Source organism: Malania oleifera, chromosome 4 (assembly GCF_029873635.1).
Source record: "Malania oleifera isolate guangnan ecotype guangnan chromosome 4, ASM2987363v1, whole genome shotgun sequence".
Taxonomy (NCBI): domain Eukaryota; kingdom Viridiplantae; phylum Streptophyta; class Magnoliopsida; order Santalales; family Ximeniaceae; genus Malania; species Malania oleifera.
The window spans coordinates 96,136,796-96,164,573 of NC_080420.1; the positions used below are offsets into that span (position 1 = coordinate 96,136,796).

Here is a 27,778-nt window from a genome sequence, read left to right on the forward strand (position 1 = left end):
TTATGATGATTGATTCTACACAAGATCTAAAACCCACCAACTAGGGCTCTAAATGAATTAACCCGTTGATGAGTGGCCCATAAGTTTAGTTTGGTGAGAGCTCACTCAAGCTTGCTCATTGTGTAAACATGCAATTCCCAAGCACAATTTTGTAGCTCATTTAATAAAAAAATTAAATCAAAACATGGATGGGCTCCGTGCGTGAGTGGCTTAATTATAGGTTCGAATTGGACTCATTTAATATGTTTGAATTAAAATCATTTATAGCCTAAGTTAATAAGTTCGAATTAGGCTTGATAGACTATAGTGGGCATAAAATTAAGAACTATTTGTGCATAGGATTATTTTGCTTAGACTCTATAACCTTAATTTAGTGATAAGTCTAATGCTCAAAACTAATAGACTAGTTTGGTTAGGCAAAAAAACTCTTATGACACTATTACTATGAGCTTCTTTTTATCTTTTTGCCTAACAAAACCTCTTGACTCTCAAAATGAGAAGTTCTAAAAAATCAACCATTAGTGAGCATCAGTAGTTGGTCTCGATAATGTAGGCTCTCATTCATTAGCATAATAAACAAGTTTGAGCCAATATATTAAAGCTCAGTCTAAGCTTAGCTCGAACTCGAGTTAGGTTAAAATTTTAATAAATAAGATTAAGCAAAGCAAAACTTAGCACGGTCCGACTTGAACTTGAATTCTATTAAAGTTTTAATGAACAAGCTAGAGGAAGGCAAAGCTTAGCTCGATTTGGCTTATTTGCAGCCCTACCACCAACTATAGATGCCAATTCAACACTTGTAGAGATATGCCCTGGCATAAATTTTAATCATGTGGGCTCCAAATTTTAGATGGAGGAACCCTCCTCATACGTATTTCCAAAAAAGCATCTTTTGTGTGAATGAATTTAGCCTAGGAAATTCATTTGAGTTCATTTAGATCAAGAATTTGTTTGGAGAAAGGAAGAGAAAGTAAGAAGGAAATTCATTTTTCATTTCATTTTCTCTTTATATCAAATAATTTTTATATGATTGAGGATTAAGGTAAATCAAATGTCAATAATATGCAAAATCAAGTTCTTGTTCAATTAATATATTTTAATTTTGTTTACTTTCTTTGATGATTAAATATGAAAAATTGAGCATATTTTTCTTTTATTTGCTCAATATTTCTTAAGTTTGAGAGACCAACATTGAATTAGGAAAATGACATTATGACTGCAAACATGAAATAAGATGTCATAAACATCACATTTACGAGAATATTAAAATATGTTGTGAACTAAATGACCCAATTTTGAGTGTATGAATTTTGAATCTTTTGTAATTTCAATTTGTATGATTTTGAACAAAATATCATATAAAATAATATTAAATTTCTTTCAAATCTATACAAATCTAAATTCTCGACCCGAAATTTATGTTGCCTAAAGTAATTCTTGAGGACTATCAGTATCATTTTCTTGGGGGGCTGCAGGAGCAGTGGACAATCGCCAAATTATGTAAAGATGCATGTCCACTTTTCTCTTCATCTGTAAAAGACAATTCTAAAATCAATCATACTTCTTATAGATATACTGTGTAAAAATGGGGACACTGACCCAGATAATTTACCTTGATGTTTTCCTTTTCTCATCATAAGTTTCGAGTAGACAGAGCTAATAAGAAACACTGCTACAAAAATCAGGACACAAATGGCGATCAGAACAACCCAGCTGTGTGCATTATCCCCTGCATTTTGATGCAAAGAACTGCCTTCATCAGAAAATTAATTTTCACAGTTTAAATTTTCAAGTAAAGTGACCAATAATAATCTAACATGGTACGAGAGCTAGTTACCAAGAGTTCTTAGATTCTAATCTTATTGTCTTTGTTTATTGTATGGTATTTAAATAATTATTATATTCCTCTTATCTAGCCCACAAAACCCTATTTTTAATTCGTTGAATGTTTGTTCCTAAGAATAGATTAGTTATAATAGGTTAATTACAACTAGTTATTAAAAAAAATGTTAATATCATAAAACAAATGACAAAATGAAACTTTTTACGAGTATATAACAAAGAATAAACAAGAAATAACTATTTTCAAATTTTACAATGAAAATATTTATTCCTTTCTTATTACATTTTAAGGTTACCTTTGATTTATGGAATGCCTATTCTTAGGAATAAATTAATCTTAGTATGCTAGTTGCACTTTAGTTATATAAGAAATTAAGTTGTTGCTACAAACTAAATAACAATGTCAAACATTTTATGAGTTCATAATAAGAAAAAGATAACAAATAATTATTTACAAATTTCATCATGGAAAAGGAGTAGACCATTTCTTTTGACAGATCCAGGGATATTAAATCCTTACTCACTATCTCCTCCTAAATTATTTTAGGTCTACCCCTACCCCCCCATAGTAACTCACTCACTCTTTCTCACGAGCGCACTATATGGCTTACGTTGTAAGTATACATACCATTAGAGTCGTCCCTCCCTTATCTTATCTTCTGCATTAGCTACACCTAACTTTCCGCGAATATATTCATTCTTTAATTTATCTTTCCATGTTATACCACTCATCCATCTAAATATTTTGGATATTTTGTTCCTTCGCCACCCAACATTCTGATCCATATAGCATAACTGGTCTTATAGTTGTCTTATAAAACTTCTTTTTTAATTTTAAGGGTATTCTATGATCATAGAGCACACTTGAAGAACTTCTCCATTTTACCTAACCTGCTTTAACTCTATACATTACATTATCTTCAATTTCTCCTTCAGCTTGCATAATTGATCCAAGGTATTGAAATCTATAAGTGCTATTTATTTCTTCATCAAGTTTAACTTTCTCTCAAACATTCCCCCTAACATTACTAAAATTACATTTCATATATTTTATCTTATTTCTACTTATCTTAAAACTTCTAGATTCCAAAGTTTCTCTCTATAATTCTAACTCAACCTCTACTCCATCCCTAGTTTTATCAATTGATACAATATCATCTGTAAACAACATATACCATGAAATCTCTTTTTGAATACTCTTAGTCAATTGGTCCATCACTAAAACAAAAAAATTAGGACTCAAAATAGATCCTTGATGTACACCTATGGTGATTGAAAATTCTTTAATTTTTCCATCTATAGTCCTTACACTAGTCATTACTCCATCATACATATCCTTAATGATATCAGTATACCTACTACATATACCATTTTTTTCTAAAACCCACCATAGAACTTCCCTAGGTATCCTATCATATGCTTTCTCAAGGTCAATAAATATCATATGCAAGTCCCTCTTCTTATCCCTAAACTTTTTCATTAATCTTCTTAAAAGATATATAACTTCTATGGTAGATCCCCCAGGCATAAAATCAAATTAATTTTCTGAGACCTTCATTTCTAGTCCTAATCTTTGTTCAACTACCCTTTCCCATAGTTTCTTCGAATGACTCATAAGTTTAATTCCATGATAATTATTACAATTTTGAATATCTCCTTTATTTTTGTATATAGGTATTAAAGTACTTTTCCTCCATTCATCTGACATTTTCTTAGTTTTATAATTGTATGAAATAAATTAGTTAACCATATAATTCTATTATCACCTAAGCATTTTCAAACTTCAATTGAAATGTTATCTAGTCCTATAACTTTCTTATTACATGTTGAATGAAATGAAATAATTAAGGATACATAAGAAATAATTATTCCCTTAATTCCTAAGGTTTAAACTATATTTCATTTTATTCCAATGAATAGTTATTCCGCCCAACCAAACAAATAGTAAATGATAAAAAAACATACAAGAAATAAATATTACCTATATTCCCAAAATTTTTACTATATTTTATCTTATTATAAGGAATAGCTATTCTACGAATCAAATGAGTTGTAGGTTTTGAACTTAGGGTTACGATTTCCCAAATAGGGTTTTGGTATGTAAGTGGATAGTACATTACAATTCCTGCTAAGAACTGGTCCTCCTTGTCTAAATTAGCAACATGCATTTAGATCCCCAAAGGCAAAATCCAAACTGCATCTGTAGTCACTTCTGGATATGTCCCCTCGACATTCTAGAAGATCATTTATTCTATCATTGCTAATAACTATGAGCCATATCCAGCTGCAAACATGCTGTTCAACCTTTTTTTGAAAAATTATGCAATAAATCTATCATAGCTTACTAGTATGAGCTTTACCAGATTAAACTTCTACTTATTTGTGTCTGCATATAAAACATCCGTGAAAAGAACAGTTGTTATCAATAGTGAACTCGGCATAATTCATACCATATAATCCCATCTTGGTTCTTGCTTTGATTCTCGATTTCTTGGCTAGCAGCTGTGAGGAAAATCCTGCCAATAAAGTCCTTGCCCATATATTTCACTAGAAGAATGTCTGATGGAAGCGCTTTGTCTGTTTTAAAAACCTAAAATGGTTTTTTAAAAACAGAATGTTGTACAAGGATAAAGGCTGTAAAAAGGAATAGCAAGCAAGTAGCTTGATAGCCAACACCCAAAAGAAAATTGCAGAGTGTCAAACACACATGCAAGAAATGAGAGCTGACCAAAATGCTGCACTACAGTGGGCATGCTAACCTTGAAGCCCAATTACAGTGCTATTTTACATAGCAAGCAGGGGAGAGGATGAAGGAAATCTGCCCATCTGACAGGAGGATTGTTGCCTTCAAGTCTTCTCTAAGAATAAACTGTGCAACAATGAAGAAATAGCTGCAGTTGGATTCTTGAAAATTTTTGTCACTATGCTCCCTCCACATTTCCCATATGAAAGTGGCTGGAATAGACATGCAAATAGGAGTCTCTTGGCATTGACCAATGAAGCGACACAAGATTCGATACTTGATACCAAACAGAATGCGCAGAGGGCAGTGAATGAAAATCATTGGAGATGTTCAATGACTAGAATCAAGGGAACATTTCCATGGACCATGCATTCTGCAATCCATTTAGTCACATTATGTGGTAGCTTCAGAGACTTGATTTGCCATTCTAAACATATATATAAAGAAGATGTCTTATTTATCTGAGGTCTCCACAGGATTATAATAAGCTGAATGCAGACTCTAGGAGGCTTCATAGCACCTGCAATTTGAAAGGTAATTTTGGTCTAACTACGAACCGTGGAGGCTGCAGGTGTTTTGCTTTTGACAATTAAGCCTTAAAGGCCAGTTGGTTTGCGGGATCTTTTAACATTTTCGGGGAAGTGATATGACAATGTTTGTTTTAGAACAGGAAAGTGAGATATCAGTAAGTTTACATTCATTGAGATGGAAATATGCCCTCAAAATGTTAAAATCCCATTTTTCATGCTCTCCCATGGGAATTTTGATGGAAATTCCATGTTTTGGGGACTACAATGTCCCATCAATAGTCATGAACAAACCAATAATATAGTATTATATCACACTAATATAATAACTATAACAATAAATTACAATTATAAATAAGATGCAAAAAAAAAATGTGAAAGTATTATTATTATGAGTTGGATTTTTTCGCATTAGTTATAATGGTTCAAAATTTTAGGACATAGATTTAATTTGGTATGGATTCTCTTAGGTTGCATTTAGAAGCATGAATTTCAAACCTTAAATTTGATTTATTAGATGAAACTTAGGCAGTGTTTGGGGACATGAATTTCAAGCCTTTGATTTGGATTTGTATAGATTTGGAACAAACTAAATATAATTTTATACTATGTTTTGTCTAATTCAACACAAATACAAATTCAAGATGTGAAATATGTATTCCCAGATGCAAGGTTACTGTAATTTTATATTGTATTTAATTCAAAAATTCACAAGAATCTAAATTTCAAGTCCAAATTTCAAGCCCCTAAATATGAGAGAGAACATTTTTGTGTTAAAAATATGATTATTCTTCGTATATTATTTTATATGCACGTCAAAAGAATGGTTATCTTGAAATGTTTGCCAAGATTCTCATGTAACATGGCCAAGACATTTTGGACCTCAAATCAACCTAATAATTCAAGATTTTTGTACTACACACACATTCCATGGAGGACTATAACAGCAATCATCTTTCGTTCATGAAAATACCGCTAACTATTAAGTTTAATCAAACGGACAGTGGGCAACCTGCTTTTGTTAATGGAGATTCACTGAGGTATTTAATCAAACAGAAGATGTGCAATCTACTTTTGTTGATGAAAATCCCGCTAGTTAATATAAGGGAGCAAGGGGTCGGTGTAAATAATCAAACAGAAATAGAAAGCAGGTGTAGAGTAGAAAGCCCCCGACCTGCAAGAGAGGAAGTCAGAGAAAAGTCGGTAAATTTTTCTTTGTCGTGGTCTTCACGATTGCATTTCATCAAGTCAATCAATTTTGCAAAAGCACGCGTATAGACGAAACAAAGTAAAGTAAGAACAAAGCTGAGAGGAAATTAAACCTTTCTGTTCCCCGTATGTCCATGGCGGCGCCTCGTTGCCTCTTGTGCTTCAGCGAGCTCTCCAACCTCTTTACATCTACACAATTTGCAACAACGACTCTATCTGCACTTCGCATAGCGAATTTCACAGTAACCTCAATGTCCTCATACGGCCGCTCTACAATTACAGGGGTCTTTCGGGCTTCTTCGCGCAACTGAAGGAGAATACCCAGACAGGGTTTACGGTCTTTTACTCTGCAGAGGTGATCTTGCTCCTAAGGCCTGCAAGAATTGCATCGACCCGCGGAAGAGAGGATTCTAGCTGCAAATAACTGTAATGTGTCATTTGTGAATGGACTTTACTTTGAAGTCTTCTAATTTAACTAGTATTTACATAATTTATCAACAAAATATTTTTATTATCATTCAAATAGATATAAGGGGAAGCAACAAGCAACAACTTATGAAAGCAATAACACATAAGAATAAATTTGAAGTAAAGTAATTCATTATCAATACCTCCATTTACAATATGTCTAGTGAGGGACGCAAGTTAGCTAAATACGTTGATAATAGATAGTAAGTTTTATAAGTTTATGAATATTCACTCTTTCCTAAAGAGTTTTTTATACTGTTCTCACCCTAACACTAGGGAACATTAATATGACTAAGGAGTCATACTCTCCTTTTTAGTTTAGGGAAAAACTATCTCTGAAAAATAATCCTATATTAGTATTTACATGATGGAAACTCATTCCAAACATACGAGACAAGTGGTCATAAGTAAGCATAATGCTTTGAATAAGCTCGGCTTGTGACACTCCCCCACTTATGTGGTCGACATCCTCGTAAACTTTGATGTCAAGTACACTTCAACTTTGTCCACGAACAGTTGTATATCTTCTGTATAAACCAAACTGATTTCTTCATCGCTAAGGTCTTTCCACTTCACTAAGAACTCCTATCGCTTCTTCCTTGAGAATGTAAACTCTCTGTCTATAAGAATGTCTTCAACTTCTCGTCTGTCAAGTTACATTGTCGTCAATTCTGCTCTGTTGATTGACTTCTTCTTGGACGTTTGGTATCGACATTGAATGGCTTGAGGCAGCTGACGTAAAACATAGAATGCACTTTCATCCAAGCCAGAGGGTCAATTCTATAAGAGGCATTCCCGACTTTGGCCAAGATGGGGACTAATTCTTCATATGTACGAAGTAGTCCCCGATCTCGTCCCCATGGTGACCTAATCTATTCAGAATTGAGCTTAACAAGCACCAAGTCACCAATGTTGAAGTGTTGCGGTCTTCTCCCCTAATATGCCCACTTCTTTATCTACTTAGAAGCTTTCTCCAAGTAAGTTCGGGCAGTCTCTGCATTCTATCTCCATTCTTTGGTTAAGATGTACACTCTAGTACTCTTTCCTATGTATGGCTCATTCACTATATGAAGTAACAACTGCTATTAGCTTGCAACAAGCTCAAAAGGGCTCTTGTTGGTTGTTGAGCTCTTTTGGGCATTAAAACATAGCTAAGCCACATCAAGTAGTTGCTCCCGATTCTTCTGGTTGGCATTGATAAAATGGCACAAGTATTCTTCTAGTAGCCTGTTGAATATCTCCGTCTGTCTGTCTGCTATGGACGGTAGCTCAAAGAGATGTCAAGCTCTGAACTGAGGATTCTAAAAAGTTATGTCCAAAGGTTTCTGGTGAATCTTGAGTCTCAGTCATTGACAATATCTTGGGGAACACCCCAATACTTCACAATATTCTTGTAGAATAGTTGTGTGGTCTCCTTTGCCAAACAGTACTTTGGTACAGGTATAAATGTACCGTACTTCAAAAACTTGTCTATAACTACAAGTATAAACCTTGTATCTCCCACTCCAAGCAGGTTGGTGATGAAGTCTAGTGGGACACTTTCCCACGGTCTAGATGGTAATGGTAGGGGCTCTAGCAGTCCTGCAATCTTCTTTCGCCTCACCTTGTCTTGTTGGTAGGTGAGACAAGTATGGGTCTAATTAACCATATCATCATGCATGTGTGGCCAATAATACCTCTACTTCAATAATGCCAAAGTGCGCTGCCATCCTGGATGTCCAGTCCATATGGTATCATAATACTATCTCAATAGTGTCTTCCTCAAATCTCCAGCTCGTGGCACAAAGAGCCAGCTACCACGGGTCATCAGCAATTCATCTTCCATCCAGAATTGACATGCTTTCCCCTCTTTGGCCGACTTCATGAGATTCTGCGTAGCTAGATCTTTGGCTAAATTCTCTTTGATGTGCTCTTGCATCATCATGATAATGGTACTTAGAGTCAAGTGTGTTACCAAATGCAAAGCAGCCAGCTCGACCTTTCTACTTAGTGCATTAGTAACTTGGTTTAAGTGCCCCACCTTGTGCTCAAATGAGAAATCAAATTCTACCAAGAATTCTTGCCACTAGCCTTGCTTGGGTGCCAACTTTGGTTATGTGAAGAAGTGGCTAACACCTAAGTTATTCGTTTTCATCGCAAACCTTGACCCAAGTAAGTAATTTCGCCATATGCGGAGAAAATGTATCACCGCTAGCATTTCCTTCTCCTGATCTCTGTACTTTCATTTCACTTCACTAAGCTTATAACTCTCATACACAACGAGATGTCCCTTTTGTAACAAGACTCCTCCAAGGGTGTAGTCTACTGCATTTGTTTGCACCTCGAAAGGTTTCATGATGTCCTGAAGAGCAAGTATTGAATTTCTCATCATGGCATCCTTCAAGTGGTTTTTCGTCAGGAGGAAGGTGTTGAAGAACCCATGTATTATTGGTTTCTAAGGCTTGGATTTCAGAAGCCATAGCTTCACGCCAATGTGGGTGCAGCATAGTCTGAGAATATGAGGTAGGTTCGAGATGTTGGGACATGACAGAAAGAAAAGCCAAATGTGGGTTAGAGAAGCGATGATAAGATTAAAAAGAGGAGAGACAATGAATTGTACATGAGGAACATCTTGAAACTTGTGAGGCTATGGAGGACTTTGGTAAAGTAGGGCAGATATAATCAGCCAAGTAAAAGGGATGTGTGACAGCCCGTTTGGGCTGTGAAGAGGTGGGTGGAGGGGGTGGTGGAAGGGGTGAGGGTGGAGGTGTCGGGGAGGAGACCAAGGGAGAAGGAGGGAGAGATGAGGGGTTAGGGTTAGGTGTGGATGGTGGAGGAGGTAAAGTGTAGGAAGGATATATATCATGAATAGGAAGAGGAAGGACTGGAGAAGATGTAGAAGTGGGAGAGATGAGAGGATAGGGAAAAATATTTTCTTCAAAAGTGACATCACGGGAGATGAAATTTTTTTTTGTTTTCAAGATCGTAGACATGATAAGCCTTATGATGAGTAGGATAACCTAAGAAAACATATTGAAGAGCATGGGGATAGAATTTATTGCGATGTTGACGAACAGTTTGGGCATAGCACAAGCACCCAAACACTCGCAAGTGTGTATAAACCGGTGGTTTTTGAAAAAGAAGTTCATAAGGGGACTTATGATTGAGGCTGGGTGAAGGAGTGCGGTTAATTAAATAAGTGGTTGTGAGTATGCATTCACCCCAAAAAGAGATGGGAAGATTAGCTTGAAAATGTAAACACCGAGCCACATTAAGAAGATGGTGATGTTTACGTTTGGCAACACCATTCTGTTGAGGTGTATCCACACATGTGCACTCATGAAAAATATAGTGATCATGGAAAAAAGTTTGGAGGGAAGTGGATAGAAACTCTCTACCATTATTAGTGCGCACGTGCTTAACAGTGTAATTGAATTGATTTTTAACCATGGTGCAAAAATTCGTAAGGCAATAGAAAGTATTAGATTTCATGCGCATAAGATAGACCCATGTAGCACGCGAGTAGTTATCTACGATTGTTAAAAAATAACGTGCACCAGAATGTGAAGCCGTAGGATAACCACCTCATATATCACAATAAAGCCGATTAAAACAAAATGTGCTCTTAGTTGTAGTTAAAGAAAAAGGCAAACGAGTGTGCTTTGCTTTAGCACAAACATCACAAGGCAGATGAGAAGAAGAAATATTTAAGGTTTTCAGAATAGATGAGATAGAAGGGTGACCAAGATGTTGATGCCAAAGAGTACTATCAAAAACACGTTGAGAGTGGAAAATTGAGGCGAAGAGAGATTTATAATGGTAAAACCCATCCCGTACTTCACACGTTCCAATCAACCTCCTCGTTGATAGGTCCTAAAAGACACAAAAGGTGGGAAAAAAATATAGTAACACAATTGAGATCCTTGGTAAGTTTACTAACGAATAATAAGTTAAATTTAAATGAAGGCACATAAAGAACATTAGAAAGAGAAAGTAGGAGAAAACCGCATAGTGCCGGTATAAGTTACAGAAACAATGTCACCATTTGGAAGCTTAATAGGGCATGACTGATTGAGAAGCTAAATATTATCAAGAGAAGACAAATTGGAAGTCATGTGATCGGAGGCACATGAATCCAGTGTTAGAAAGAGAAGCAGAATGATAAGAGGAGAGGTTACCAGCAAAATTGGCAGAGTTAGTGTTCAAGGGCGATAAAAGATCCAAGAGTTGACAGTATTGTTCGCCAATGAGACCAGGGATAGCAATCTCAGAAGAGGTTGAAGAACCTGTGACAGTATTTGCAGCCATTGGAGAACCAGATGCTTCCATAACGGCAGATCAGTTCAGATGAATCAAACCACAGAAGCGGGTCAAATATGATCTTTTCGGCAACCAAAAATAAACCTTCAATTTGAAAAACTCGCTGTAAGAACTTGTAACTGAAAGATGAGTGAGAGCCAGAGGTTGGAGATTTGCTGCTTCGCTAGACTGAGAGAATCAACTGAGACGAGACTTCGCTGGACTAAGATAATGCCGGAGATGATGATGCTAGAGGACTGAACTGATATGAGATCGTCAGAGAAGATGACCAGAGTAGCTAGTTGCAGAGGATGAAGACGAAGTCGGGAACTGAGAACAACCAAAAGACTGAGAGATGATGAACCAACAAACATCAGAGATGCTGGAAACTTAGAAGTCAAAGATTATAGGTTCAACGTGTCTGAGAGACGGTAGCACCGAACAAAATTGAACAGGAGATGACGTTTACTGCTTGCATGCGAGGTGTCGAAAAAGATGAAGAGGCTAAGACAGCTGCTGCCTGTAAATCAAGAAGGCCGCTGAAGAATCAACTGGAGATGTACTGGCCGAAAGCACTGAGCACGACAGAGAGCTGCTGGAACACCGGAGAGTTGAGAGAGCAGAGATTGCCGGAGAGAGAGAAAAAGAACGAGAAGCTGGGACTGCAAGACGGCTAGAAAGAAAAAAAACAAACAAACTATAGAGAGACAGTCGGAAAACAGAGACGGCCGGAAAACAGAGATGCGTTTGAGGACTTCGTGTATGCGAGTGTGGAAGACGGAGAGCTACCGGAATAAACTGAGAGTAGTTAGACGATCGCCGAAGATGCGCCGGAGAAGATGAACGCTGCTGATGCTGGAACCGAGACAGCTGAAGACAACTAACGCTGGAGAGGATGAACTGAGTGACGCCGGAGAATATGGAAAACTGAGTGGGAGAATGGTGTCGAAGATGTTGTTAGGGTTGGAAAGGGAGGATTGCTGCTGCTGGTCTTCGCAGGAGAAGACGACCAGAAGACAGGAGCTCGTAGATCGGCTGCTAGCAATGGAGTTCGGGGTGGCGACAGTCGTCACTGCATTCTGCTATTGCCGGAAACAGATAGACGGAGGGCTTGAGCGGCAGCGGCGGCAAAGAAAAGGAAAAATAGGTTAAAAAAACCCTAACGCTCTGATACCATGTTAAAATTGAAGAAAAATAATTCTCTCTATTGATTTGCTCTAATGACAAGGATTATAAGGGTATATATATACATGAGATGGTTGAAAAAATAGAAAATTTATATTTGTCTAAGATGGAAACTATATTTCTCTAATAAATAATAAAGCATGATTTTCTATAGGATTATTGTCTGAAATCTAAAATAAAGGCAATTTGATCCAAAAAGTAAGATTCTCATGGAACTTACTCATGAAAGGAGGTGAAGAATCCTTACATTTTTAGGAATCTAAATATGCGTTAAATTCTCATACTCAAACTCAAACTCAAACAAACGTGAAATTGTGCTTAAGCTCCATATGGGTTAAGGATTTTATTAAAGAAAAAAATTAATTAAAAACTTTGTTTTTCATTATATTTTCTTACTTTATGATATATTATTAAGATAAATATTTTTCAAGCTCAACATATCTATATCTGAATTAATTTTAAATTTCTAACACATTCTGAATAGGGGTGACAAAACGGGTCGAAACCCAACGAGTGATCCATGATCCGCCCGTTTAAATCGAATTTGGGTTTAATACAGGCCGATCCATTTATAAATAGGTCAACTTGGACGCGACCCGTTTATTAAACGAGTTAAGCAAGTTTGGATCGGGTTACCCGTCGAGTGACCTATTTATAACCTGTTTAAAATAAAATAAATGAGTGTTTTTTTTTATAAAAAAAATATATCATTTTATATGAAATGTTTGAATTTTTTTTAAATTAAATAAATTATATTTTTTAAACGGATAATCCATTTATGATCCATTTATTAAATAAGCGGATTTGAGTTTATATAATAGTCAACCGTTAATAAACGGATCAACCCGAACCCTAACCCGTTTAACTCTGACCCATTTATCACCCACCCGAACTCAGCCCATTAACACGTATCACCCCTAATTCTCAATAATTTCCAAAGAAATATTACATAAAATTTAAAATTTTATTCATATTAACATGACCAAAACCATTTACCCCCTGCAATAATTTGCATCAACTACAACAAATTGTCATTTATGTGCTCACAAAGTCACAATAATACAGTACATTTTTTTCTTTTTTTAATATCAATTTTTAGTTCTTTCGAACCCGCCAAAGCGTCACAGTGAAGAGCATAGCTCTACAATGTCGTCTGAAGGTCGTCCTCGCCTCAACTGCCATTCAACGAAACAAGCACCGGAGTCGCACTCTCCGCTACCAAAATGTCTTCACCATCGTCTCTCCAATTATCGGATCTTCCATCCACCATTTTCAACCCTACCGCCGATACCACCCAAATCCAGGGCTCTCCGGCGACCCCCCTTGTCCGCCGTAACCATAACCGTAAGGAAGTGGCGGCCGGTGATAATCCCCGTGCAATGGCGGCGGATGAAATTGAGGCGGCGGCGGTGGCGGAGGCGGAGGCGGCGGCGGTGGCGGATAAGAAATATCTTGTGGTGGATAATAAGGCGGATGCGATTGGTACTGATCGGTTCCATAGGAAAAAGAGGCATGAACTTCTTGCGGCTCAGATCTCGCAGGTCCAAGCGATGGACAGTGGATTGCTTCGATTTGGGGGTAGAGAATCTGATTATTCGTATCTTCGATGGCGGGATAGTGAATCTGACTGTTCTGATCCTGAGCATGTAAACTCTCATAATTGCCCTTGCAATTGATCCTGCAGGAGAAATTCAAGACGCCGTTGGGCTTTCCGTCGGTGGTTCGGACCTGGTAGCTCACGAATCGAAGAACACCGTTTGATTCTTCGGCTAGATCCTTGAGCGGCACGCGCACTTCTCCGACGGTCTTGTCTCCGAACATGGCTCCTTCGTGACGCAGTTCGAAGTGCAGGAACAGATGATCCGCGTCCTCGCCGTCGCTCAAATCGATGCGCACCTCGTGGTTCCATTCGGGATTCCCGTTGCCTTCTTTGTCCGCCGGAGTCCTGTTCTGCCGATTCCGCTCCGGCTTTGCATTCGAATTATCAGTGACGATGGAGACGAGGGCGTAGATTGCGAGTTTTTGGAAGAAATTGAAGGCTCTGAGGTCCTTGCAGGACATGATTTTCAGTTCCAGGGAGGTAATTGACGTCATTGGAGCCCTTGTCTTGTGATTTTTGGAGCTGATCAATGGATGCACAGACTACTTCAAGATCAAATATAAGGTCATCCTGGGGAAGACCCAAAAGTCCAAAACGGAAGACTCTTCTGCGAGTCTGCGATGAAGTTTTCTCGGAGACACGAGGAGTTGGCTATTTGAAGAAAAAAATTATTTTTCTATTCAAAAAAATAAATAAAAATAAAAACCATACTTAGAAGTCTTAATTCTTGGGGAGTTAGAATGAAATTTAAAATTTAAAATTCTATTTTGTGTAAATTTGAATAAACTATAAGATAAAATTATATTGAGTTCTTTTAAAATTTGTATAAATTTAGATTTGTGTGTCAAAATTTATATTCCAAAACATAATAAGTAATATGTGGGATTTTTGGTTTTGAGGTCATGACTTATAGAGACGTGTCAAAAAAATTAAAGAAAGTTATCAATGATTATTTATGAATATGAATAGTTATTGCAATTATGAGTAGGGATTATAAAAAAGTTTGGTTGGGCAAGGGCATTAACGAAGAATTTGGAAGATTTAGCAAAGGAAGAGGTTCACTGGGCTTAGAAGCACTTAATGACTGGGTGTAGTAAGGTATAGATTCAAAGAAAGTAACATTGGGAGAAACAAAGAAGTGATTCAACATAAGACTATAATAACGATATCCATTTTGAGTATATGAGTAGTCAAGAAAGTCACATTTTATAGCACGAGGATCCAACTTATCCACTTTGGGAGTTAGTTGATGAACAAAGGACGCACACTCATATATACAAGAAGGAAAATAAAATAAAGGTGAATTAGGAAAGAGAATGCAGTAAGGAATTTTACCACTAAGAACAGAGGATGACTTTCTATTAACCAGATAACAAGCAGTAAGTACAACATCACTCCAAAACACTTTAGGTACATGCATTTGATAAAGTAAGGTGGGAGTGGTTTCAAGAAGATATCTATTTTTTCGCTCTACAACCTCATTTTGTTGAGTAGTGTAGGCACATAATGGTTGATGAACAATACCAAACTAAGTAATATAAGTAGTGAATTATACACTAAAAAACTCTTTAGCACTATCACTTCGAATTATTCAAATTAAATTGGTGAACCAAATTGAGTCTTTATTTCAGAAAAAAAGGGCACAAAATACATGACATAACTCAACAAAATCTCTTATTAAAATATAACCAAGTCATTCTTGAATAATCATCCACAAAGGTTACAAAGTACCGAAAACCAACTTGGACACAACCCCTACTAGGACCTCGGACATCTAATGAACTAACATAAAAAGGCTTGCAGCCTGTTTATTGATTCGGGAAGCAAAAGAAACATGATGATGCTTTCCCAACTAACAAGACTCACAATCGAGACTAAACAAAGAACTCAAAATAGGAATAAAACATTTTAACTTTTCCAATAAAGGATAACCTAGGCAACAAAGACTGTGGAAAGGTGTGATAACAACAGTACAAGCGGTAGAAGGAGATGACAACTCAAAGTGATAGATTCCACCAACTTCACGCCCTCCACCAATAGTCTTCCTCATCTTCAAATCCTAAATAACACAAAATTAGGGAAGAATGTCACTAAACAATGCATGAATTTATTTATTTTGCTAATGAACATATGATTGAAAGGAAATTTGTGAATATATAAAATCGAAGGAAGAAAATTAGAAGAAGTAGGATTTACAATCCCAATGACTATAGTAGTGGATCCATCAGAAATAGTAACACATGGTAAATTTGCAAGATATTGAAGAGTGGAGAAAAAGCTAGGTATACCTGTGATATAATCAGTGGTAATGGAGTCTATGACCCAAGGACTAGGATGAGAAGTACTAGATAATAGGCATGTTGTGTGATTACTTGTTTGGGAAAGAGATGCAATGGGAAGAGAAGCTTGTTGAGATGCTTGTTACTGTTGGGCTTTTGTGAAGCCTAGTTGCGTTCAATCTGGATGATGACCCGACTTTTCTTTAATGAGAGATTTCTCTCCTAAAGTTTAGTCCATGGAGCGAAGGATTGGGCTGTAATTTTTTGGGCCTGTTTTGTAGCTCATTTCGGAACCCTGTGCGCAGCATATAAAATGATTGTTTTTGGGTGATTAGGGTAAGTGGTCACACTTCGCGAGAGAGCGAGATAGAGAGCATTGTACAGTCGCACTCTCTGTATTTTTCCTTCTTGATAATAGTGAAATCCCTACAACTCTGTGGACATAGGCAAAATTGTCGAACCACGTAAATACTGTCTTGTACGTGTGATTGATTTTTTTCTTTGGCATGTATTCTTTCTCTATTTTGTTTCTCACAGGTTTTAGGAATTTGTTAATTCCTAACAACTAGCATTAGAGCCTAGGGTTAGGTTCGAGTGGGAGCAATGGTAAAGAAAGCAAGAAAGGCATCTGGAATAGAAAAGTTTGATGGCACAGACTTTTGATTCTAGAGGATGCAGATCGATGATTATCTCTATGGGAAGAAGTTACATCTGCCACTTGTAAGAGAAAAATATTCTACTATGAAGGATGAGGAATGGACTCTCCTTGACAAACAAGTACTGGGAGTTATAAGATTAGCCCTGTCTAGGTCTGTTGCATGCAACGTTGTGAAGGAGAAAACTACAGCAGATTTGATGAAGGCTTTGTCTGGTATGTATGAAAAACCATCAGCAAATAACAAGGTACATCTGATGAAGAAATTGTTTAATTTGAAGATGACAGAGAATGCATCAGTAGCACAACATCTGAATGAGTTTAATACTATCACAAATCAATTATCATCTGTAGAAATTGATTTTGATGATGAGACTTGTGCACTGATCGTTTTGGCTTCATTACCAAACAGTTGGGAGGCAATGAGAATGGCAGTAAGCAACTCTACTGGAAAAGAAAAACTGAAGTATAATGATATATGAGATTTAATTCTGGCTGAGGAGATTCGCAGAAGAGATGCGAGTGAAACCTCAGGATCTGGTTATACCCTAAACCTTGAGACAAGAGGTAGAGGCAATAACCAAAATTCAGATCAGGGTAAATCAAAATCCAGAAATTATAATCGATACAGAAGTAAATCTAAATCTAGCCAAAATGGACAATGTTGGAACTGTGGGAAAACGGGTCACTTTAGGAGACAATGCAAAAGTCTTAAGAAGAAGAATGAGGATGATTATACTAATGCTATAACAGAAGAGGTATAGGATGCATTACTTCTTGCAGTAGACAATCCACTTGATGATTGGGTTTTGGACTCAGGAACTTCATTTCATACCACTTCACACCATGAAATCATACAGAACTATGTAGCAGAAGATTTTGGTAAGGTGTATTTGGCTGATGGTACAGCCTTGGATGTTGTGGGTATGGGAAACGTTCGGATGTCGTTGCCCAATGGGTTTGTTTGTGTTAGCTTTGGTGTATTCCTACGAGGTGGGATGAATTGGGTATTTAAAAATTTCCTCCTAGGTTCAACTAATCTAACAACAGTATTACTCAACCTAGGGTCTATTTATGCAATTATAAACCCAATCATTCACAATAGTAAAATACAAACATTCATGTGGTGAAATTTAAAATGCGGAAATTAAAAGCTCACACAAGAAATGTTATCGAGGTTTGACCAACTGTGCTTACGTCCTTGCCTCTAACTCGCAAGTCCGAGAATTCCACTAAAGCTCACTTAATGGGTGGAGCGGCACCTAATACAACTACGTCAATTAGCACAGAGCTGACCTCAACCTCTACAAATTCTCCTTGTGAGCGGAAAATGCCCTAGGTCAAATTCATAGGGTTGGCTCCAACCTAATCCTTCCAGGCTAGATCAAGCCCCCTCAGGCCCCGCCTAGAAATACAACCATATTTTTCACAAAATAACTGGTACAATGATTATGCTTCTCAAGTAAAGTAGATATGTACCCCAATACGCACAATATACTCATTCAATCACATGTCAACAACATAGGAAATGTAAGCTCAGTGATGTGATTTTATGCAAGCAACACTCAACAAGGTATTATCAATAATATGCTCAAGAGTGTTCAAAACAGGCTAAATCTTTGAAACATGTTAATATCAAATTTCAATGTTCAATTCGAGTTTCAAAGATGCTTAATCAAATATTCAAACTAACTCAAAAAATTTTCTTCAATGAAATAAGCACATGAGTAGTTTGAAAAATATTTTAGCTTGTAGAAAATATTTTGCACAATAAAATCAAATTTATGGGACACTTGCAATAACAATGCAAATAACCTAAACTTGCTAATTTATCCCAACACAAGATTTATTATATTCAAATTTGTAGGATAAACTTTGCTAACTCCCCAAAAATAAATAAATCAATCAAACAAGAACAATGGGAGTATTAGCAACCTCTACTAATTAATAACCCAAACAAGAACTCTCACAAAGCTAAAAATAATCAATGGAATGAATGTATGAGAGTGTTTGGAAGTATTAGAGGAAAAATGGGATTTTGAGTTTGAGAGAATTTTGACTAATGATTTTTCTTAATCTCCCTTTAATCCACACTAATGAACCTATATTTATAGGTTAGGGTAAAATTATAACCATTTGGGACTTGTTGAGAATTCTTATAAAAGTTTCAAATTGTTTAAACACAATTAACCCAAAATAACCTGTATTTACCACAGTTAAATAATTTTTAACCCGGCGAGGTTTGGGTGGCTAAATTGTAATTCGGTCACCTGAACAGACACAATAATAAAAGAATATAAAATCAATTTGACAGCTCGAGTTACAGTTTGGTGGTTCGAATCAAAGTCAGAAACATTTCTTCGTAAATTCGGGTGCCCAGTCATAGGTTCGGTGGCTCGAACTCATGTGTTTGGTCGCCCAAGGCTCAATTTGAACTAAATAGTTCAGTAACTAAAGTTGGTGGAATGTCCTTTTCAGTTGGTTTAGGCGCCCGTGGACAGTATGCATAATTTTGTTCGGTCACTCGAGAGCCTAAGTCAATTGTTGACTTCTCAATAGTTCGGGTGCCCAAGGAGTTTTGAACTCCTAGGGTTCGGTCACCCGAGCTCTCTCAAATTCGCTAAAAATATTCAATTAAGTGCATTTTGTAACACTTCTGTATTTTGTATGATATATGTGAGAGTGTTGGGACCTAGAGTCATACTATGGTCTTACTGAGGCCGTTTTAAGATAGTCCCTGCGTCAGTCGGCCGAAGGGTGCCCTAATGACATTTGGTACCCTACGGTTATACTACGATCTTGTTGAGCTTACAATTACCTACATGCATGACATGCAAAGATTATTACAGACCGACATAAATTATTACATACCAGTAAAAAAATGAATGCAAATACAATTGAAAATAGATCTTCATTCCTTTGCTTCTCCAAATGCCATCATATGGTGTGAGCATTGAATTCCTTATGACATCAACTGTATCTTTACCATCCATGGGTGCAAAGAATTAACCCCGTTCATAAGCTCAGAGCACAGGTAAGATACATATGCTTTGTCAGCATCAAAAATGGAGATCGGACTCAAAAAGTCAACAGTTTGGTTACTGGAAAAAGTACGATATATTATTGACATGAGAAGGAATTTGATTTCTATCGGACAACTTGATGATGAAGGGCATGCAATGTTGTTTGCTAGTGGCACTTGGAAGGTTACAAAGGGAGCCAGAGTATTGGCTCGTGGAAAGAAATCTGGTACTCTATACATGACCTCAAGTCCAAGAGACACAATTACAGTTGCTGAAGCAAGTACTAATACAAGCCTATGGCACTGCATACTTGGTCACATGAGTGAGAAAGGGATGAAGATGCTGTTGTCAAAAGGGAAACTACCATAATTGAAGTCTGTTGATTTTGACTTGTGTGAAAGATGCATCTTAGGAAAGCAAAAAAGGGTAAGTTTCTTGAAAAGTGGCAGTACACCAAAGGCTGAAAAATTGGAGTTAGTGTACATAAATTTGTGGGGGCCTTCTCCCGTTGCATCCCTTGGAGGTTCAAGATACTACGTTACTTTCATTGATAACTCAACCAGAAAGGTATGGGTTTATTTTCTGAAAAATAAATATGATGTATTTGAAACTTTTAAGAAGTGGAAGGCTGTGGTTGAGACAGAAACAAGTTTGAAAGTAAAGTGTTTGAGGTCGGACAATGGAGGAGAGTACATAGATGGAGGGTTCAGAGAGTATTGTGCTGCACATGGAATCAGAATGGAAAAGACCATTCCTAGGACACCAGAACAAAATGGTGTGGTTGAGCGCATGAACAGAAGTCTCAATGAGCGTGCTAGGAGTATGAGGTTGCATGTTGGACTACCAAAAGCTTTCTGAGCTGATGCTATTAGTACTGCAACTTATCTGATAAACTGAGGACCTTCAATTCCCATGGAGTTCAGACTTCCTGAAGAGGTTTGAAGCGATAAAGAGGTAAATTTTTCTCACTCAAAAGTTTTTGGTTGTGTTTCTTATGTTCATATTGATTCTGATGCTCATAGTAGACTTGATGCAAAGTCCAAAATATGTTATTTCAATGGCTATGGTGATGAGAAATTTGGCTATCGATTTTGGGATGAACAAAATAGGAAAATCATCAGAAGTAGAAATGAGATATTTAATGAATAGGTTATGTACAAGGACAGGTCAACTATAGTGTTAGATGTCACAAAGATAGATCAGAAGAAATATGAATTTGTTAACTTAGACGAGTTGACTGAAAGTACTGTCTCGGAAAGGGGTAAAGATGATAAGGAAAATGCAGAATCAAAGGTAAATTAGAATACACATGTAGCTGCAGTTTATAGATCTTCCAGGACCATTAGGCCTCCACATCATTATTCACCTGCTCTAAATTATCTCCTACTAACTAATGGTGGTGTGGCAGAGTGTTATGATGAAGTCTTGCAGGATGAAAGTTCAAGAAAGTGGGAGTTAGTCATGAAGGATGAGATGGATTCCTTGTTGGGGAATCAAACATGGGAACTAACTAAGTTTCCAATAGGGAAGAAGGCTTTGCACGACAAGTCGGTATACTGAATAAAGAATGAACATGATGGTAGCAAGCGCTACAAAGCTAAAATAGTTGTCAAAGGGTTCCAACAAAAGCAGGGCATTGACTTCACAGAAATATTTTCTCCAGTTGTGAAGATGTTGACAATTAGATTGGTGCTGGGAATGGTGGCTACAAAAAATCTACATCTTGAGCAGTTAGATGTGAAAAGGGCATTCCTTCATGGTGACTTGGAGGAAGACATCTACATGATTCAGCTAGAATGGTTCATTATCTAGGGACAAGAGAATTTAGTTTGCAAACTGAGAAAGAGCTTATATGGTCTAAAACAAGCTCTTTGACAGTGGTATAAGAAATTTGATAGTTTTATGCATAAAATTGGGTTCAAGAGATGTGAAACTGATCGCTGTTATGTTAAGTGCTTTGACAATTCTTACATCATTTTATTGTTATAGATGATATGCTAATTGTAGGGTCTAGTATTGAAAAGATTAATAATTTGAAGAAGCAATTTTCAAAACAGTTTGCAATGAAGGATTTGGGAGCTGCAAAGCAAATCCTTGGAATGAGAATCATTAGAGACAAGGCTAAAGGTATATTGAAGCTTTCACAGTTAGAGTATGTGAAGAAAATTCTCAGAAGGTTCAACATGAATGAAGCTAAACCAATGAGCACACCCTTGGGTAGTCATTTCAAACTAAGCAAGGAACAGTCATCGAAAACAGAAGAAGAAAGGGACCATATGAGCAAGGTGCCCTATGCCTCAGCTATTGGCAGCTTGATGTATGCTATGATGTGTACAAGGCCAGACATTGCACATGTAGTGGGAGTTGTGAGTAGATTCATGAGTACGCCAGGAAAGCAGTATTGGGAGGCAGTCAAGTGGATTCTGAGATATCTGAGGGGTGCATCAGATACATGTCTTTGCTTCACAGGTGCAAGTTTGAAACTGTTGGGTTATGTAGATGCTAATTTTGTTGGCGATAATGATAGTAGAAAGGGTATTACTGAGTTTGTATTTACTCTGGGTAATACAACTATATCTTGGGCTTCAAATCTGCAAAAGATTGTTATTTTCTCTACTATAGAAGCTGAGTATGTTGCAGCAACTAAAGTTGGAAAGGAGATGATTTGGCTACATGGTTTCGCAGACGAATTGGGTAAGAAGCAAAAAATGGGCATTCTACACAGTGAGAGTCAGAGTGCAATTTTTCTTGCCAAAAATTTGGCTTTTCATTCAAAGTTGAAACATATACAAACAAAATATTACTTTATTAGTTACCTTGTTGAAGATAAGCTGGTAATACTTGAGAAGATCTGTGGATCTAAGAACCTGACAGACATGTTGACTAAGGGTGTCATTATTAAGAAGCTGAAATTGTGTGCAACTTCAGTTGGTCTTCTAGCTTGAAGACAGGAGGATGAGTTGCAGGGATGAGGGATTGTTCATTCGGAGGACTGCAGTTGATATTCGTAATTGAACTAGTTTCTAAGTGGGAGATTTGTTGGGCTTTTGTGGAGTCTAGTTGCGTTCAATCTGAATGATGACGTGACTTTTCTTTAATGAGATATATCTATCCTAAGGCTTAGTCCATGGAGGGCCCATTTTGTAGCCCATGAACCCTGTGCGCAACATATAAAATGTTTTTTTTGGGTGATTAGGGTAAGTGGTCACACTTCGTGAGAGAGCGAGAGAGAGAGAGCATTGTATAGCCACACTTTCTGTATTTTTGCATCCTGATAATAGTGAAATCCCTGTAACTCCGTGGACATAGGCAAAATTGTCGAACCACGTAAATACTGTCTTATGCGTGTAATTGATTTTTTATTTGGCGTGTATTCTTTCTCTATTTTGTTTCTCACAAGTTTCAGGAATTTGTTGTTAATTCCCAATAGTTACTACTAGAACTTGGAACACTCTTCCTTTGACATAGATATAGTACGTTGCCCCGATTTTGACACCAATGGCGAGGAGTTGGTGGTGGCTGTATTGGCTACCCCCAAAGGTGTGAAGTCATTGGTGGTTGCATTGGCAAAACATGAAGGTCTACCATGAATATCCCAATATAGGATAATAGTATGATTATTCCATCCACAATGAGTGCACTTGTGAGGAGTTGGGATAAATTTTGCAATTGTTTGGTAAAGAACTAGAATCACCATGTGTAGTAAAGGTTGTCCTCTCAAATCTAGATACAAAAGCAGTAGAATGAGTGCTAAAGGAAGCACAAAGGACACAAGAATAAACATCAGCAAATGATGGCAGCTCAACACAACTGAGTATCTGACACCGAAGTGCCTCAAACGTAGGTCTCAAGTCGGCTTGAACACAAAGAACTATCATCTACTTCCTCTGCTTCTACATCTAATGAATGTCAACAGTCATAGATTGCATAAAGTTAAGCTCCTCATGAATACTCTTCATGTTTCCAAAATAATATGCAATGCTCCTATCTTCTTATTGTAACTAAAAGTACTCTTGGGATAAATCATACATACGCGTAATGTTAGTAGAGTAGAGAAATTTGGCATAATCCCAAATCTCCTTATATGTATCTAGATGCATACGCATCCATGCAATCTGTGGATCCATTGAATTCCATAAAAGGGAAACAATCAAGGCATCTTCTTAAACCACACATCTTTTCTCTTCCCATAAAAAGAATTAGATTGGAGCAAGTGGTTAGATTTCCCTAATCCTACTAAATAAATCCAAACAGATTTAGACCAATGAACATAGTCTTTCCATCCAACATTTAAGTCGTTATTTATGACAGCAATGTAGGAAACAAATTTTTGGGATTCATAGATTTCATTCCAAGACTCACAAATCAGCAACCACACCAAATAATAAGAAGAACAATCAAAACTAATCAGGAAAATCACATTCTAAGTGAAGCACTGACACAACAATGGGCGAGGTGACAACTCATCGACAGATATAACACTATCACAACACTCACAAATCAGCAACCATGCCAAAAATAAGAAGAACAATCAATAATCGGGACAATCACAAACTATGTGAATCACCAACATAACCACGGATGAGGTGAACAACTCACTGACAGATATAGCACTACCACAACCTCACAACTAAAAATACAAACATTGCCACAACTCCAAAAAAACTAACAAAGAAGCTTTCACAACCCCTGAACAGAACCGCAAGTGCATGGTTGAAAAACATAAGTATTAACATGACATAAACATGATTTGTACTTAATTGTATAACATGTAAAACTACCTAAATAGTTTCTGAATAAAACATGATTTGACATAACATAATATATCATACTAAATTTCTGTACATGTAAATCTTCTTATATAACTGTATAGTACATGAAATAATACCCTGGATGGATAGCTAGTTGATGTCATGTCTTACCCCCACATGATTAGGTTATGTGGCCTGAAGGTGGAACCTAGCAATGGCTAGCCGACCACGCTAAGTCAACATAAGTTTGTAAGTACGATGGGTATGCCCTCACCCGGAATGCCACTGGGACACCTGCACTACCATGTAGCCACATTGACTGCCATCTCCCACACTCTATCTGAGATGTGTGGTAATACTAACATAAACATAATCTTGAACATGTAGCTACGGTACCGTGCTTCATGAAACTAAACTAACCCATTTAGGTTCTACTAACATATAAATTTCATGATACTGATACATAACTATTTCATATTTCATAGAAATATCTGACATGATCATATTTTCTTAAATCTTGACATAACATACATATTTACGGCATTTTTGCCAACATAAATCACGACATCTGCGCCAGCAAATCGTATCTTATAAATCATGGCATCTACACTGACATATAATAACATATTGAATCTTGATATTTCTATACATAGTTCCTATACTATTTTTATAGTTTTTCTGAAAACTATTATAACATGCTTATTCTAAGAAATCATAATATTTCGGTAAAACATAATTTTCATGGAAAATCATACTCATGCCACACAAGTGTAAGTAATGTTCTAACATAAAATCTGAACTAAAATCATATTTCCTGATAAAATGTATTAAAACTATTTCCTTATTCAACAATAGTATTTCCAAACACAGATCCATATCATACATATTTTTTTGAAAATAAATGTTGTATAATAATAAATTATTTCATGAAAAATGCTGACTTAGTTTATCCCCTTACCTGACTTACTGAGAAGCCCACAAATTTAACCAAACCTGCACCTATGGTGTTCCCAACTCAACACCCTGAAATTTGAATTTTCCCAACAAAATTCCACTATTATCTCACCTAATACATTTCCTCAGTCTAGAAATACCAAATAACTTATAAAGCCTAAAATAACCAACTTACCCAAATTTTGGGATGGTGCCCAATTTGGCCTAACTAACAATCTACTCCAGCAGATTTGAAGAGAATCTTCCCAAGAGTAATGTGGCAGCTTCCGAAGGTTGAACTGGGGAAGAACGAAGCCGAAAAATCTAGAGAGAAGGAGAGAGAGAAAGAGAGAGAGAGAGAAAGAGAGAGAGAGAGAGAGAGAGAGAGAGAGAGAGAGAGAGAGAGAGAGGGTTAGAGAGAGGGTTTCTTGCAAAGTTTTCTCACAGAAAAGTGTGTTTTTGGCCTTATATAAAGTGTTGTCCACATGGCCTCGTTGACGAGCCATGACACCTTGTCGACAAGTTCAAGAAGGAAGTTTGTCAACGAGCACATAACCCTCGTCGACGAGTTTTAGGCCCTGAAATCAACTCTCTTGGCAAGTTCTCGTCGACAAGACATGTGTCCACATCGACGAGCCCAAGTAGGCAGCTCGTCGACAAACACTCTGTGCTCATCGACGATACCCTACTAGGTCTCCCTTGGAATTTTTTTTTTCTCCTTCTTTATTATCTAGTTACTTTAATTCTTCAAGTCTCTACATTACTGAATTAGTTAATAGAACTACAGTAGCAGAGGAGAGCGAGCAGACAGATGTAGGAGTACCAAGCCAGAGGAAGAGGCCCATGCCTCTAGGTTTCCAGATAGGTCCCAACCGGGGCCCATGGAGAGTAGACTGGTTTAGAGGAGGCCATAGACAGATGACAGGACACTGAGGGTTTTCGGGTGAGCAAGTTCACCCCATTTGTCTCAGATGTGGTGGGAGGCATCTAGGTGAAAGTAGGATGGGAGAGAACATCTACAATCGGTGTGAGAGACCTGGTCATAGGGCTTGGTCATGTCAGGGAATGCTAGCCCAAACACCAGTTCATAGACCATTTCGGGGAGGTTACCAGGCACCCCATGGAGGCCAATAGAGGAATACAGCACCGGCGAGGGTCTATGCATTGATGCCGGGAGACGCTAAGGATTCTGGAGACGTCCTGACAGATATTCTTACCGCTTTACCATATAAAGTTGTTGTTTTGTTTGACATAGGTGCCACCCATTCTTTCATGTCATTGGGATATGCTAAGTTAGCTAGGGTTGAGGCACAGTTATTAGATGTTGAATTGTTAGTATCCACGCTGACTGGATCAGTAATGAGGTGTAGGAGAGTGCTTAAAAATTTTCTAGTAGGCATTTAGGAGAAAGTTCTACTAGCCGATTTTGTGGTATTAGATATGCAGGGATTGGATTTGATATTAGGTATGGACTGGCTGGCTGCTAACCATGCCAGCATATATTTTCAACGAAAAGAAGTGATTTTTAGATCCCCAAGCAAGTAAGAATTCAGATTTATGAGATCACGGGTGCACACCTTGCCACAATTAGTATCGAAATTTTAGGCGAGGAAACTGCTTTAGGGTGGTTGCTAGGTGTATGTAGCTTACATAAAGGAGATGCCATGGGAAGAATTGAAACAAGCTGATATTCCAGTAGTCAGGGAATTCCCAGATGTTTTCCCAGAGGAGTTACCTGGTTTACCACCAGATCGAGAGATTGAATTTACTTTGGATCTTCTACCAGGGTCAGCACCGATATCTAAAGCACCTTACAGGATGGTTCCAACTAAACTGAAAGAATTAAAAGACTAGTTGTAGGAGTTGATGGATAAAGGGTTTATCAGGCCTAATGTGTCACCTTGGGGAGCACCAGTTTTGTTTGTGAAAAATAAAGATGTGACTATGAGGATGTGCATGGATTATAGAGAAATAAATAAACTGATAGTTAAGAATAAATATCCTCTACTTAGAATTGACGATTTATTTGATCAACTCCAGGGGACCCAGGTCTACTCCAAGATTAACCTTCAGTTGTAGTATTTATTGATGATATACTAGTTTACTCGAAGATTTTTGAGGAGCACGAGAATCATCTGAGGTTGGTTTTGCAGGTACTGAGAGCAAAGAAACTGTATGTAAATTCAAGAAATGTGAATTTTGGCTGAGGCAGGTTACTTTCCTCGGGCATGTGATCTCTAGAGACGGTGTATTAGTTTATCTAAGTAAGATAGAGGCAGTGGTGA

At 37.3% G+C, this 27,778-nt stretch overlaps 1 protein-coding gene and 1 long non-coding RNA gene across 5 annotated transcripts; both read right to left on the reverse strand.

Moving 5' to 3' along the window:
- Positions 1–1,293: 1,293 nt before the first annotated feature.
- Positions 1,294–6,845, reverse strand: LOC131153496 (uncharacterized). 4 transcript variants are annotated; one of them, XR_009136247.1, is made up of 6 exons: positions 6,435–6,845; positions 6,125–6,286; positions 4,602–4,711; positions 4,293–4,503; positions 1,613–1,729; positions 1,294–1,530 (listed from the first exon to the last, which is right to left on the reverse strand). It is a non-coding gene; the product is annotated as an uncharacterized LOC131153496 (long non-coding RNA). The 4 variants fall into 4 exon arrangements; XR_009136245.1 differs by having other exon boundaries at positions 4,293–4,432; positions 4,602–6,286; positions 6,435–6,800; XR_009136244.1 differs by having other exon boundaries at positions 4,602–6,286; positions 6,435–6,800.
- A 6,350-nt stretch (positions 6,846–13,195) lies between these two features.
- LOC131153498 (protein SRC2 homolog) lies at positions 13,196–14,669 on the reverse strand. Its single transcript, XM_058105839.1, has one exon. The coding sequence runs from the start codon at positions 14,344–14,346 to the stop codon at positions 13,531–13,533; it is 816 nt and encodes a 271-aa protein (XP_057961822.1). The 5' UTR covers positions 14,347–14,669; the 3' UTR covers positions 13,196–13,530.
- Between the last annotated feature and the right edge of the window lie 13,109 nt (positions 14,670–27,778).